Below are 12,470 nucleotides of genomic sequence, written 5' to 3' on the forward strand. Positions count from 1 at the left end.
AAAAAAAAAAAAAAAAAAATTAGCTGGGCATGGTGGTTTTATTACTATTATTTTTTTAATTTATAGCAAGTTAGGAATAGAAAGAGTAAATATGTTCAGCTGGGTGTGGGTGGCTCATGCCTGTAATCCCAGCACTTTGGGAGGCCAAGGTGGGAGCATCACTTGAGCCCAGGAGTTTGAGACCAGTCTGGGCAACATAGGGAGACCCCGTCTCTACAAAATAAAAAAATTAGCCAGGCATGGTGGTCCCAGTTACTTGGGGGGTTGAAGTGGCAGGATCGCCTGAGCCTGGGAAGTTGAGGCTGTAGTAAGCTATGTACCACTGTACTTCAGCCCCTACAACAGAGCAAGACCCTGGACCTTGTCTCAAAAAAAAAAAAAAAAAGTTCAATGGTGAAGTGTTAGAAGCTTTCATTTTCTGATTAGGAATCAGATGGGGATGCCCAGAATCACTATTTCCAGTCATCTTGTTCTGCAGGTCCTAGCTGGTGCATTAAAACAAGAAATAAGAGATACAAGAATCAGAAAAGGATAAACCAAACTGTCATTGTTTTCACATGATACGGTTGTACCTATAAAATATATCAAAACATTTATAGACAAATTAAGAATTAACAAGCTAGCTTACCAACTTGCTGGATCAATAAACAAAAATTCAATTGCTCAATTGCTTTTTGAACTCTCTGGGAAACAGGAAATGAACAAAAATTTCCATTTTCTATGACATCAAAAAAATAACAATACTAACAATACAGTGAGCAAAAATTGTGCAAGAGACTTCTCTTGTGTTCTAGTGGAATGTGAAAATGGAGGCAAAGAGGTGGAGTCCACGCTGGCTGTGCAGACCTGCCCAATTGTCCAATGCATCTGAATGTCAGGTTCACTAGTATTGGAGGGTGTCAGTTCAGGGTATTCCCTCAGGAATTCAGAGAGCTAAGCCTCATGGAACTGGGAAGGCCCAGAAAGTAACGGGACACACCTGGCAGGCACTGAGCTTAAGAGGCTGCTTGTTGTAGGGGTTCAGGGTCCACAGCTACTCTCCATGCTCATATCTCTGATGTCCTGTTGCCCTGAGTTGTTTTATTCATCCACTGAGCTTTATCTAATTCCCCTCAGTGGCCTCTCTGAACCCCAGAGACTCTGTCCAGGCTGAATCTCTGTGCTCCCTGCAAGACTTTACTGAGCTTTATGGAGCTTAGGGGTCTGCAAACGTTTTCTGTAAAAGGCAAGAGAGTAAATGTTTTACGGTTTGCAAGCATTATGGTTTCTGTCACAACTATTGACTTTGACTTTATGGCACAGAAGCAGTCAAAGACAAGGGCTGTGTTTCAACAAAACTTCGTTAAAATTGGCCAGGCGCGGTGGCTCATGCCTGTAATCTCAGCACTTTGGGAGGCTGAGGCAGGCAGATCACCTGAGGTCAGGAGTTCGAAACCAGCCTGGTCAACATGGTGAAACTCCGTCTCTACTAAAAATGCAAAAATTAGCCGGGTGTGGTGGTGTGCGCCTGTAATCCCAGCTACTTGGGAGGCTCAGGCAGGAGAATCGCTTGAACCTCGGAAGTGGAGGTCACAGTAAGCTGAGATCCTGCCACTGCACTCCAGCCTGGGTGATAAGAGTGAGACTCTGTCCCAAAAACCAAAAAACAACAATAAAAAAAAACTTCATGAAAACAGAAATTCAAATTTCATATAATTTTCCCATGTCAAAATAATAACTTTCTGGCCGGGCGCGGTGGCTCAAGCCTGTAATCCCAGCACTTTGGGAGGCCGAGACGGGCGGATCACGAGGTCAGGAGATCGAGACCATCCTGGCTAACACGGAGAAACCCCGTCTCTACTAAAAAATACAAAAAACTAGCCGGGCGAGGTGGCGGGCGCCTGTAGTCCCAGCTAATCGGGAGGCTGAGGCAGGAGAATGGCATAAACCCGGGAGGCGGAGCTTGCAGTGAGCTGAGATCCGGCCACTGTACTCCAGCCTGGGCGACAGAGCGAGACTCCGTCTCAAAAAAAAAAAAAAAAAAATAATAATAATAATAACTTTCTTTTGATTTTTTTTTCAACCATTAAAAAGTGTAAAAACCAGCCGGGCGCGGTGGCTCACGCCTGTAATTCCAGCACTTTGGGAGGCCAAGACGGGTGGATCACGAGGTCAGGAGATCGAGACCATCCTGGCTAACATGGTGAAACCCCGTCTCTACTAAAAATACAAAAAAAAATTAGCCGGGCGAGGTGGCGGGCGCCTGTAGTCCCAGCTACTCGGGAGGCTGAGGCAGGAGAATGGCGTGAACCCGGGAGGTGGAGCTTGCAGTGAGCCGAGATCGCACCACTGCACTCCAGCCCGGGCAACTGAGCAAGACTCCGTCTCAAAAAAAAAAAAAAAAAAAAGTGTAAAAACCATTCTTGGCCCACAGGCCATTCAAAAAACAAACAGCAGGCACACCAGCTGCAGGCCTTGGGTTGTTAATTCCTACTTTAGCTGGCCACCCTCCAACAGCAGAAGGTTGGGCTGGGCCTAGGAGGTTTCATGGAGGAATAAAAGGGATCTTGGGAACACTGGTGGTTCCAAGTGCTGCTGGGAATAAGGCTTCGGAAGACGTAGTTTTTTTTTTGTTTTTTGTTTTTTTTTTTGAGACAGAGTCTCCCTCGTGTTGCCCAGGCTGGAGTGCAATGGCGCAATCATGGCTCACTGCAATCTCTGCCTCCTGGGTTCAAGTGATTCTCGTGCCTCAGCCTACTGAGTAGCTGGGATTACAGGCGTGTGCCACCATACCTGGCTAATTTTGTATTTTTAGTAGAGACGGGGTTTCTCCATGTTAGTCAGGCTGGTCTCAAACTACCGACCTCAGGTGATCCACCCGCCTTGGCCTCCCAAAAGTCTGCGATTACAGGCATGAGCCACCCGTGCCCAGTCTGGAAGAAGTAGTTTTAAGCCTGTCTTTAATAACCTTCACTTCTCTCACCCTTAAGGTCAGAACTTCTTATCAGTGGCATTTGCAGCCCTCTCCAACCTAACCCCCATCTGCAAGGCTACTTTCAACTCCTTGTGCTTCCCTTTGGGGTTCCTGAGCTATAGTTCCTCTAGTGGGGCTCTGTGCCTTTCCATGCTTTCCATGTCATGGCCTGGCTAGCCATGGTCCTAAGACTGCTCCCTTTCCCAAGCTGAGCTGAGTGCCTCTGCTGCTTCTCCCATCCTCCTATGGTTCACACTTGGCCTGCTGTAGCCTTCAGTGTGTTGAGGGCTCCCAGTCCTGTGTATGCACCTCTGCATCCCCAAGATCTCCAAGGATGGAGCTTGTGGACACAGGTAGGCGGTGTCCTGAAAGGCTTCCTGGAAGAGAAAGTGTAATTTCTGTTTTTTTTTTTTTTTTTTGAGACGGAGTCTCACTGTGCCACCTAGGCTGGAGTGCAGCGGTGTGATCTCGGCTCACTGCAACCTCTGCTGCCCGGGTTCAAGTGATTCTCCTGCCTCAGCCTCCCAAGTAGCTGGGACTACAGGCGGGCGCTACCATGCCCGGCTAATTTTTATATTTTTAGTAAAGACAGGTTTCACCATAGTGGCCAGGCTGGTCTTGAACTCCTGACCTCGTGATCCGCTGGCCTCCGCCTCCCAAAGTGCTGGAATTACAGGCAGAGCCACTGCACCCGGCCCTTTTTTTTTTTTTTTTTTTTTTTGAGACGGAGTTTCTCTTTTGTTGCCCAGGGTGGAGTGCAATGGCGTGGTCTTGGTTCACTGCAACCTCTGCCTCCCGAGTTCAAGCGATTTTCCTGCCTCAGCCTCCCAAGTAACTGGGATTACAGGCAAGCGCCACCACGCCCAGCTAATTTTTAGTAGAGAGGAGGTTTCACCATGTTGGCCAAGCTGGTTGCAAACTACTGACCTCGGGTGACCCACCCACCTCAGCCTCCCAAAGTGTTGGGATTACAGGTATGAGCCACTGCGCCCAGCAGAGAAAGTGGAATTTCTATGCTGGTGTAAGATTTGAGATTTTCCCATTTAGAAAGTCTTCAGGAAGCAGCTGAGTCTTGACACCGAAAGGATCCAACTCAGGGTAAGCCCATCCACAGGAGTGATTCCTGCTTTGAATTTGGGTCCTAGGGGTGAGATCACATCCCTGCTCCATTTCTGGAGCAGAAAGGGAGCCAGCGCAGCAAGGGCTCTCAGTAGAGGGACCCTGGGAGTCACTAAATCCACTTCCCTGTTGATATAATGTACACACTGGCTTTCATCCGCTCACAGGACAGTGAGAGTTTGTGAATGCTCTCTGTGAACTGGGGAGCAGATTTTTAATGACGTAGGTCCCTCTGCTTAGAAGGAGAGGGTATGTTAAGGGATCACACTCCCTCTGGTTTGCGGTTTTGGTCAGGAATAGAGCACCCAATGCCCCTTCTTATAGACTTCTCCCAGCCATAGGCTTTTTGCAGACCATAATGAAAGGGAGAAAGGATATAAAATTGGGATGATGATGGCAGGCATGGAGAAGTGGACAGGGACAAGGAAGAGGAAAGCAAGGGACGTCCTTTTTCTTTGGTATTCAACACATCAACAAAGCTTGTTAACGAATGTAGACTGGATAACAACAGGGCTGGTGAGGGAGGACGACGTGGGTGGCTGTGGGGAAACTCTTCCCAAGCATCCTAGGGGTGGGCCAGGAAGGAGACTAGATGGACATCTACAGGGCACAGAGCAGGGAGCGGCTATTCTCTCCTGGAGGGGCTGTGGGTCCAGCAGGCTTTCGGATGACGCCTTGGAAAGGCAAGGACAGCTTGCCGACTGGAGGGCAGGCAAAAGGGCGGAGACAGGCCAGAGACGGCGGCCGCAGTTCACTGACCAGGGGTATGGCCTAGGGGTTCTGGTGCCAAGGCTGAAGGGGAACAACTTGGCCAGCCGCTCTCTGGCCGGCGTCTTCACGCGGCCTCCAAGAGCTCCTGTTGCCCTGCAGTGGCTCCTAGAGACTCCCTCCTTCCCACGTCCAAATAGCTGCAGGAGGGAAGTGGGAGAAAAAAAGCGAACCAGCTTGAGAAAGGGCTTGACGTGCCTGCGTAGGGAGGGCGCATGTCCCCGTGCTCCGTGTACGTGGCGGCCGCAGGGGCTGGAGGGGGTCCCTCCCGTAGCGACTCCAGTCTCAGAGTGCAAAACGGTACGCCGGCAGAGTCGCCCCAGGTGCTTGGGTGTTGTGTGATTGACGCGGGGAAGGAGGGGTCAGCCGATCCCTCCCCAACGCTCCATCCCATCCCTGAGGATTGGGCCAGTACTCGCGTCGTCTGGGACAGGTCAGAGCCGGTCCCCGTGTGGGGTCGCTGCAAAAACCCTGCTCTGGCCGCAGCCGGAGAGGCGGAGCCCCGCGGGGAGGGGGCGGGCTGGGGCGGGACCGCCGAGACAGGCCTGGAAACTGCTGGAAAGCCGCAGCGCCGCCGCGCCTTCCGCCGCATGCCGGCAAAGAGTCCCGCCGGCCCCGGCCGGCGCCCTCCCCCCACGCTGAGATACCCCACACCGCGAACCCTCCGCCCTTCCTCTGCTCCTGGGAGAGTCAGGATTTGGGGCTACCCAAGGTCGGGTCCCGAATGCCAGTCCCTCTGTCGGGATGCGAAATGTGTAGGGCATATGCTAGGAAGAAGATTGGGTATGGGAGCAGCGGTCGGAGTGGTTAGCTGCCTCCGCTCTTTTTAGGTGTTTCCCCCGGGCCCTGTCCTTGGGTGTGGGGACTCCTGCCTCACAGGTTTTTAGAGAGGTCAATGGATTCCTCGCCCGTAGAGACACCGTATATGCCAAATGAGCACTCCTTATCCCAGCTCTTGATGGGGTCAGGTCCTAGACGTGAAGATATGGGGCTGTGATCACAAGCAAACGTGTGGGTGGATCCGTTGCTTGGGTTCTTCCCCGCCCCCTCCTTTTTTCGGACCATGACGTCAAGGTGGGCTGGTGGCGGCAGTTGGGGACTTGACAAGCATGATCCTTTAAGGCGGAGGGATCCACGGGAGGGCGGCTGTTCTGTGCTTCGCCCTATATAGGGAGACTTGGGGCACGCAGTAGCTCTCTCTAGTCACTCCGGCGCAGCGTTTTGTGCTTCCTAGTCATCAGAAAGCAAGCCCACGTTCTTCTCTAATACGTGTAAGCCTTTTCTTTTCAAGGTAAGGCCGAATTCTTCGCTAGGCTTTTTTACTGGCCTTTCGTGTTCTTGTTTTTTTCTGTCCTTTAGGGAGCCTAGATACCGGGTATCTAGGCTTGTGGATAACGTCCCGGATTTTCATAGGGTGAGGGTAGTGGTAGGTGAGGGCTCTTGAGTTTTCCTCGGTTTTCTCCAGTGTGTTTGGGCGGTGGGGCTTTCTCTTGGCTCCTCCTAGCCGTAGCGAGGTGGGCTGTGGGGCTGGGGCAGTTCGCGGCGGGCAGCTGCACGTGGTGGCCGCGCGGCCCGGGACGCTGCCATTTTTGCCCCTCCACTTCCGGACGCGGCTATAGGGCGTCGGAGGGGGACCGCAGGATGGCGGGGGTGCCTGCTTGGGTGACTCAGCACGGCCCTGTGGGACTGGCTTTGCCACCTCTCTTACCGGACGCGTTGTTAAAGCCGCCTTGGGTGCTTTGTTTCTGTGAGGGTTCATGGTGTGGGAGGAGAGTTTTCGGTCTCCAGCACCCCATACTCCCTCGTTCCAGATCTTTCTTGCAGTCCCGGTGGAGGAGGGGCGGGGAGGGGGGCAGGTTCTGGAAGATTCATGGGCTCCCTCCTGCGCCCATCCTCTAGAGCTGAGATTGTTCTGGAAGCTTCTGGGTTCTGGCGCCCCGCCCCAGTGCCCGGATGCTGGGGCGAAGGAGGGTGCACGGCGGCGCCCCCTCCTCGCGTGGTCCCTGCCGACGCATGTCCGGCAGTGACGAGTGTCGGTCTGGTGGTTAACGGCCACCATCTTCCTTGTGTTGGGTTTGGGCCTGCTGTAATTTTGTCCTGTGAAGGGGTCGTAGTGGAGCTTTTGGCTTATCGATTCTTTGTCCGGATTTAATTGCCCCTCGGGCGGGTATCCTCTGGATCCCAGGTTATTCCTCCCTGCAGTGTGGGGTAGGAGTGTCCCGCCCTTGGGCTGGTCTTAGGAAGACATCTCAGGGGGAGCAGTTTAAAGTTAGTGCCAAACTAGTTACTTTGATCTCCAAATGAAGAACTGTAGGTAGTGATTTTCACATTTAAATTTGTGTAAGGATTATCTGGGATCTCTGGATACCTGGGTTGGACCAGCATTATGAGTTTCTGCCATACTACCGGATGACGCTGAGCCTGCTGTCACCACTCTAAGTAGCTGGGTTCTGTGACATTTGGTTGAAGAACATTCAGCTTATTTTCTTTTTCCTTCTGAATTTTCAGGCTTCCCACTTAGCGTGTAGCCTGAGATCTTTTAAGAGAATGCTTTTTCAGTTTTTTCGGAAGGGATAGTACTCAGGTCAAACCAGTCTCAACTCTTAAGGTCCTAACAAATGAGATGACCTTTAGGATTTTAAAATATGAGGCCTTCATGTTTTGTAATTAATGATAATTTTTATTTTAGATGCCTGAGGAAGTGCACCATGGAGAGGAGGAGGTGGAGACTTTTGCCTTTCAGGCAGAAATTGCTCAACTCATGTCTCTCATCATCAATACCTTCTATTCCAACAAGGAGATTTTTCTTCGGGAGTTGATCTCTAATGCTTCTGATGTAAGTGCTCTGGTTTCCATATTTGGTGTGTTTATTTTTTTTGACACTCTTCGAAGAGAGGAAAGGAGTGGTTTGGCCTTTGTTGGGGACTACTGTTGAAGGGGGTAAACTTGCAACTATTCCAAAAAGATTTGTCTTACTCTCTGGCCATCTTGAACTTGAAAGGGAAGGGACTATGTCCAGAAAAAGTGGGCTCATGTAATTAACTGTAGTTCTAAAGCCTCAAGATAAGGGGCAATCAGATTTGAGGCTGAGAGAGGTAAACCAAGATTTTCTTTGAAGACACGGGCTTTAAGAAAGCAAAAGTGACCGAGCGTGTTGACTCACACCTGTAACGCCAAGGCAGGAGGATCACTTGAGCCTAGGATTTCGAGGGCAGCCTGGGCAACAGCCAGACCTTGTCTCTGCAAAAAATTAAATATTAGTTGAGCACAGTGGCATGTGCCTGTAGTCCCAGCTACTTGGGAGGCTGGGGTGGAGGATGGCTTGAACCAGGGAGGTCAAGGCTGCAGTGAGCTGTCATCCTTGCTACTACTGCACTGTAGCTTGGGCAACAGAGCAATTGCCTGTCTCGGAGAGAGCAAAAGTAAGTTGCTGTTTTTATTCTTTTCAGGCCTTGGACAAGATTCGCTATGAGAGCTTAACAGACCCTTCGAAGTTGGACAGTGGTAAAGAGCTGAAAATTGACATCATCCCCAATCCTCAGGAACGTACCCTGACTTTGGTAGACACAGGCATTGGGATGACCAAAGCTGATCTCATAAATAATTTGGGAACCATTGCCAAGTCTGGTACTAAAGCATTCATGGAGGCTCTTCAGGTACTGCAGTTCTGTAGGCATACACCATTTATATTCATCAGTGTTCTTTATTTTTTTGCTGCTTTAAATTTTGTGTTTGACTTTTAAAAAAACTTGTTGGCAGGCTGGTGCAGACATCTCCATGATTGGACAGTTTGGTGTTGGCTTTTATTCTGCCTACCTGGTGGCAGAGAAAGTGGTTGTGATCACAAAGCACAACGATGATGAACAGTATGCTTGGGAGTCTTCTGCTGGAGGTTCCTTCACTGTGCGGGCTGACCATGGTAAGTTAGCTTTTCTGTTACAAGGTAGCTGGGTTAGAGTTGTGGGCTGACCAGTAGCAGAAATTTTGAGCATCCTGTCAAGCAGTTCTTCATAGCAGTTCGTCTAATACTTTATTAATTTGGTGAAGTCTCAACTGCATATACTTTCGCCCTGTTACACGCTTGTGATTGACTCTTCTAGGTGAGCCCATTGGCAGAGGTACCAAAGTGATCCTCCATCTTAAAGAAGATCAGACAGAGTACTTAGAAGAGAGGCGGGTCAAAGAAGTAGTGAAGAAGCACTCTCAGTTCATAGGCTATCCCATCACCCTTTATGTGAGTATGGACTTTTAAACCTTTTACACTTAGCGTGCAGGATGTTTCCTGTTCTGGAGAATCTCGTGGTCCCTGGCTTCTGCTTTTCCTGGTGTTTTGTACTCCAAGGCTAATTTCTGTTTTTGTTACTTAGTTGGAGAAGGAGCGAGAGAAGGAAATTAGTGATGATGAGGCAGAGGAAGAGAAAGGTGAGAAAGAAGAGGAAGATAAAGATGATGAAGAAAAGCCCAAGATCGAAGATGTGGGTTCAGATGAGGAGGATGACAGTGGTAAGGATAAGAAGAAGAAAACTAAGAAGATCAAAGAGAAATACATTGATCAGGAAGAGCTAAACAAGACCAAGCCTATTTGGACCAGAAACCCTGATGACATCACCCAAGAGGAGTATGGAGAATTCTACAAGAGCCTCACCAATGACTGGGAAGACCACTTGGCAGTCAAGGTGAGAAGCCTTTGCATGTTGGGTCAACATGCAAATATGGAGAGGAATAAGTGGAAGAGTGTTGGCAGGTAATAGACACATGGAACGTGTCCAGCTGATAACAGAAATGTGAGAGCCATGTATTTTCACTTACTGATTACCTGGTCATAGTGAAGTGCCATCCTTCCTAATGACCTCACTTTCTCTAAAGGAAATCTGGGTAATGTCTGTTGGCAGCCTTACACATCCAGGGTTCTGATCAGAGCGGACTGTTTTCTGTATACAGCTAGTATTCGTCTAGATCGTTGAGGGCATTAAGGCTCAGTTTTCTCGGGAACTGCCTGTGTGTGCGCTCTATCCGTTAGGCTTAGGGAGGATCATTCTTCCATTTTTAGGTAATTTGGTGTTGGGGCTAAAAGGCCCTCTTTTGAAATGTATCACTTGCTTATTTTTTGGTTTTTTTCCAGCACTTTTCTGTAGAAGGTCAGTTGGAATTCAGGGCATTGCTATTCATTCCTCGTCGGGCTCCCTTTGACCTTTTTGAGAACAAGAAGAAAAAGAACAACATCAAACTCTATGTCCGTCGTGTGTTCATCATGGACAGCTGTGATGAGTTAATACCAGAGTATCTCAGTGAGTATTTCCTTGGCTTAATTTAGTTGGGTGAAGTCTTGGGAGGTTTTCGGCATTCTGCCAGAATATCCTAGGTTAAGGATTTTCTGCAATGCATAGTAAGTATAAGGGTTCAGGAGGCTATTAGAGCCTTCTGTTTGAATCTAGGTACCAGCTCTGGTCTAGCTATTTTTATTGAGCTTTCTCATCCTGGTTGATGGCAGATTTTATTCGTGGTGTGGTTGACTCTGAGGATCTGCCCCTGAACATCTCCCGAGAAATGCTCCAGCAGAGCAAAATCTTGAAAGTCATTCGTAAAAACATTGTTAAGAAGTGTCTTGAGCTCTTCTCTGAGCTGGCAGAAGACAAGGAGAATTACAAGAAATTCTATGAGGCATTCTCTAAAAATCTCAAGGTAAAGAGGCAAATGCTTATTCCCTTTACTACTTTCTTAGTAATTACTAACAAATTTTTCCATTCACATAGAAAGTGAATTGTAGTTAAGTTGGATTGTTTTTTCTCTTCCCACCCTTCAAGCTTGGAATCCACGAGGACTCCACTAACCGCCGCCGCCTGTCTGAGCTGCTGCGCTATCACACCTCCCAGTCTGGAGATGAGATGACATCTCTGTCAGAGTATGTTTCTCGCATGAAGGAGACACAGAAGTCTATCTATTACATCACTGGTGCGTTGGTTCTGATGGAAGCCTTTTTGGAGGAGTGGGGAGCACATTTCAGGGCTACCTAGGAACTGGCAGTATGAGGCATTTTAGTCACTGAGTCCATTTAATTACCCTACAGGTGAGAGCAAAGAGCAGGTGGCCAACTCAGCTTTTGTGGAGCGAGTGCGGAAACGGGGCTTCGAGGTGGTATATATGACCGAGCCCATTGACGAGTACTGTGTGCAGCAGCTCAAGGAGTTTGATGGGAAGAGCCTGGTCTCAGTTACCAAGGAGGGTCTGGAGCTGCCTGAGGATGAGGAGGAGAAGAAGAAGATGGAAGAGAGCAAGGCAAAGTTTGAGAACCTTTGCAAGCTCATGAAAGAAATCTTAGATAAGAAGGTTGAGAAGGTAAGCCATTCTGGAGCTTAGGGTATATTTTGTAACATACCTTTGAGGTGGGCTCCCTCACAATCATGTTTCTACACAATTAGTGGCTTGAGGCACCCTGTTTACTGTTTGGAGCCTTGCCTCTTGTTCTCTTCCCTAGCCAGGTTTAAGGCTATTTTAATAAAATTTGGCACAGATTAGGCATTGCTTCAGTTAACTTGTGAGAGTAGATAAAATATCATTTTCTTTTTTTTTTGGACTGGATCTCAGCTCACTGCAAATTCAAGTCTCCTGAGTGGCTGGGATTACAGACATGTGCCACCACACCCGGTCTCAAACTCAAGTGATCGGCCCCACCTCCTCCTCCCCCTGTTGGAATTACAGGCTTGATAGTGTCCGTTTTCTCTTTCAAAGTGGTCACTGATCTAATGCAAATCTAAGGCTTTTGTGATTGTCCACAGGTGACAATCTCCAATAGGCTTGTGTCTTCACCCTGCTGCATTGTGACCAGCACCTATGGCTGGACAGCCAATATGGAGCGGATCATGAAAGCCCAGGCACTTCGGGACAACTCCACCATGGGCTATATGATGGCTAAAAAGCACCTGGAGATCAACCCTGACCACCCCATTGTGGAGACTCTGCGGCAGAAGGCTGAGGCCGACAAGAATGATAAGGCAGTTAAGGACCTGGTGGTGCTGCTGTTTGAAACCGCCCTGCTCTCTTCAGGCTTTTCCCTTGAGGATCCCCAGACCCACTCCAACCGCATCTACCGCATGATCAAGCTAGGTCTAGGTAAGCAGCTTTGGTACTTGATGTGGCAAGGAGTTTGTGCAACTAGGCTCCTGTCTGGATTTGACTTAATGCTATTTAGTCAAGTCTTACATGGCTTAATTTTACTTTAGGTATTGATGAAGATGAAGTGGCAGCAGAGGAACCCAGTGCTGCAGTTCCTGATGAGATCCCCCCTCTTGAGGGTGATGAGGATGCGTCTCGCATGGAAGAAGTTGATTAGGTTAGAAGTTCATAGTTGGAAAACTTGTGCCCTTGTATAGTGTCCCCGTGGCTCCCACTGCAGCCTCAAGTGCCCCTGTCCCACCTGCCTCCCCCTGCTGATGTCTAGTGTTGTTTTTCCTCTCCTGTCCTTGTGTTGAAGGCAGGAAACCAAGGGTGTCAAGCCCCATTCCCTCTCTACTCTGACAGCAGGATTGGATGTTGTGTGTTGTGGTTTATTTTATTTTCATTTTGTTCTGAAATTAAAGTATGCAAAATAAAGAATATGCCGTTTTTATACAGTTCTGCTCTCCCTTGTGAA

General features: G+C 48.9%; 1 protein-coding gene across 6 annotated transcripts; it reads left to right on the forward strand.

The window, feature by feature from the left end:
* The first annotated feature begins 5,097 nt into the window (after positions 1–5,097).
* On the forward strand, positions 5,098–12,450 carry HSP90AB1 (heat shock protein 90 alpha family class B member 1). 6 transcript variants are annotated; one of them, XM_025384258.1, is made up of 12 exons: positions 5,098–5,273; positions 7,530–7,676; positions 8,290–8,496; positions 8,600–8,759; positions 8,941–9,074; positions 9,208–9,516; positions 9,963–10,128; positions 10,332–10,522; positions 10,645–10,792; positions 10,908–11,176; positions 11,617–11,950; positions 12,061–12,450. In XM_025384258.1, the coding sequence occupies exons 2-12, from the start codon at positions 7,530–7,532 to the stop codon at positions 12,168–12,170; spliced, it is 2,175 nt and encodes a 724-aa protein (XP_025240043.1). In that variant the 5' UTR covers positions 5,098–5,273; the 3' UTR covers positions 12,171–12,450. The 6 variants fall into 6 exon arrangements, with proteins under 6 accessions (XP_025240043.1, XP_025240046.1, XP_025240042.1 ...); XM_025384261.1 differs by lacking the exon at positions 5,098–5,273 and adding an exon at positions 5,468–6,131 and having other exon boundaries at positions 11,617–11,954; XM_025384257.1 differs by lacking the exon at positions 5,098–5,273 and adding an exon at positions 5,468–6,131.
* The last annotated feature ends 20 nt before the right edge of the window (positions 12,451–12,470 follow it).

This window comes from Theropithecus gelada, chromosome 4, assembly GCF_003255815.1.
Source record: "Theropithecus gelada isolate Dixy chromosome 4, Tgel_1.0, whole genome shotgun sequence".
Classification (NCBI taxonomy): domain Eukaryota; kingdom Metazoa; phylum Chordata; class Mammalia; order Primates; family Cercopithecidae; genus Theropithecus; species Theropithecus gelada.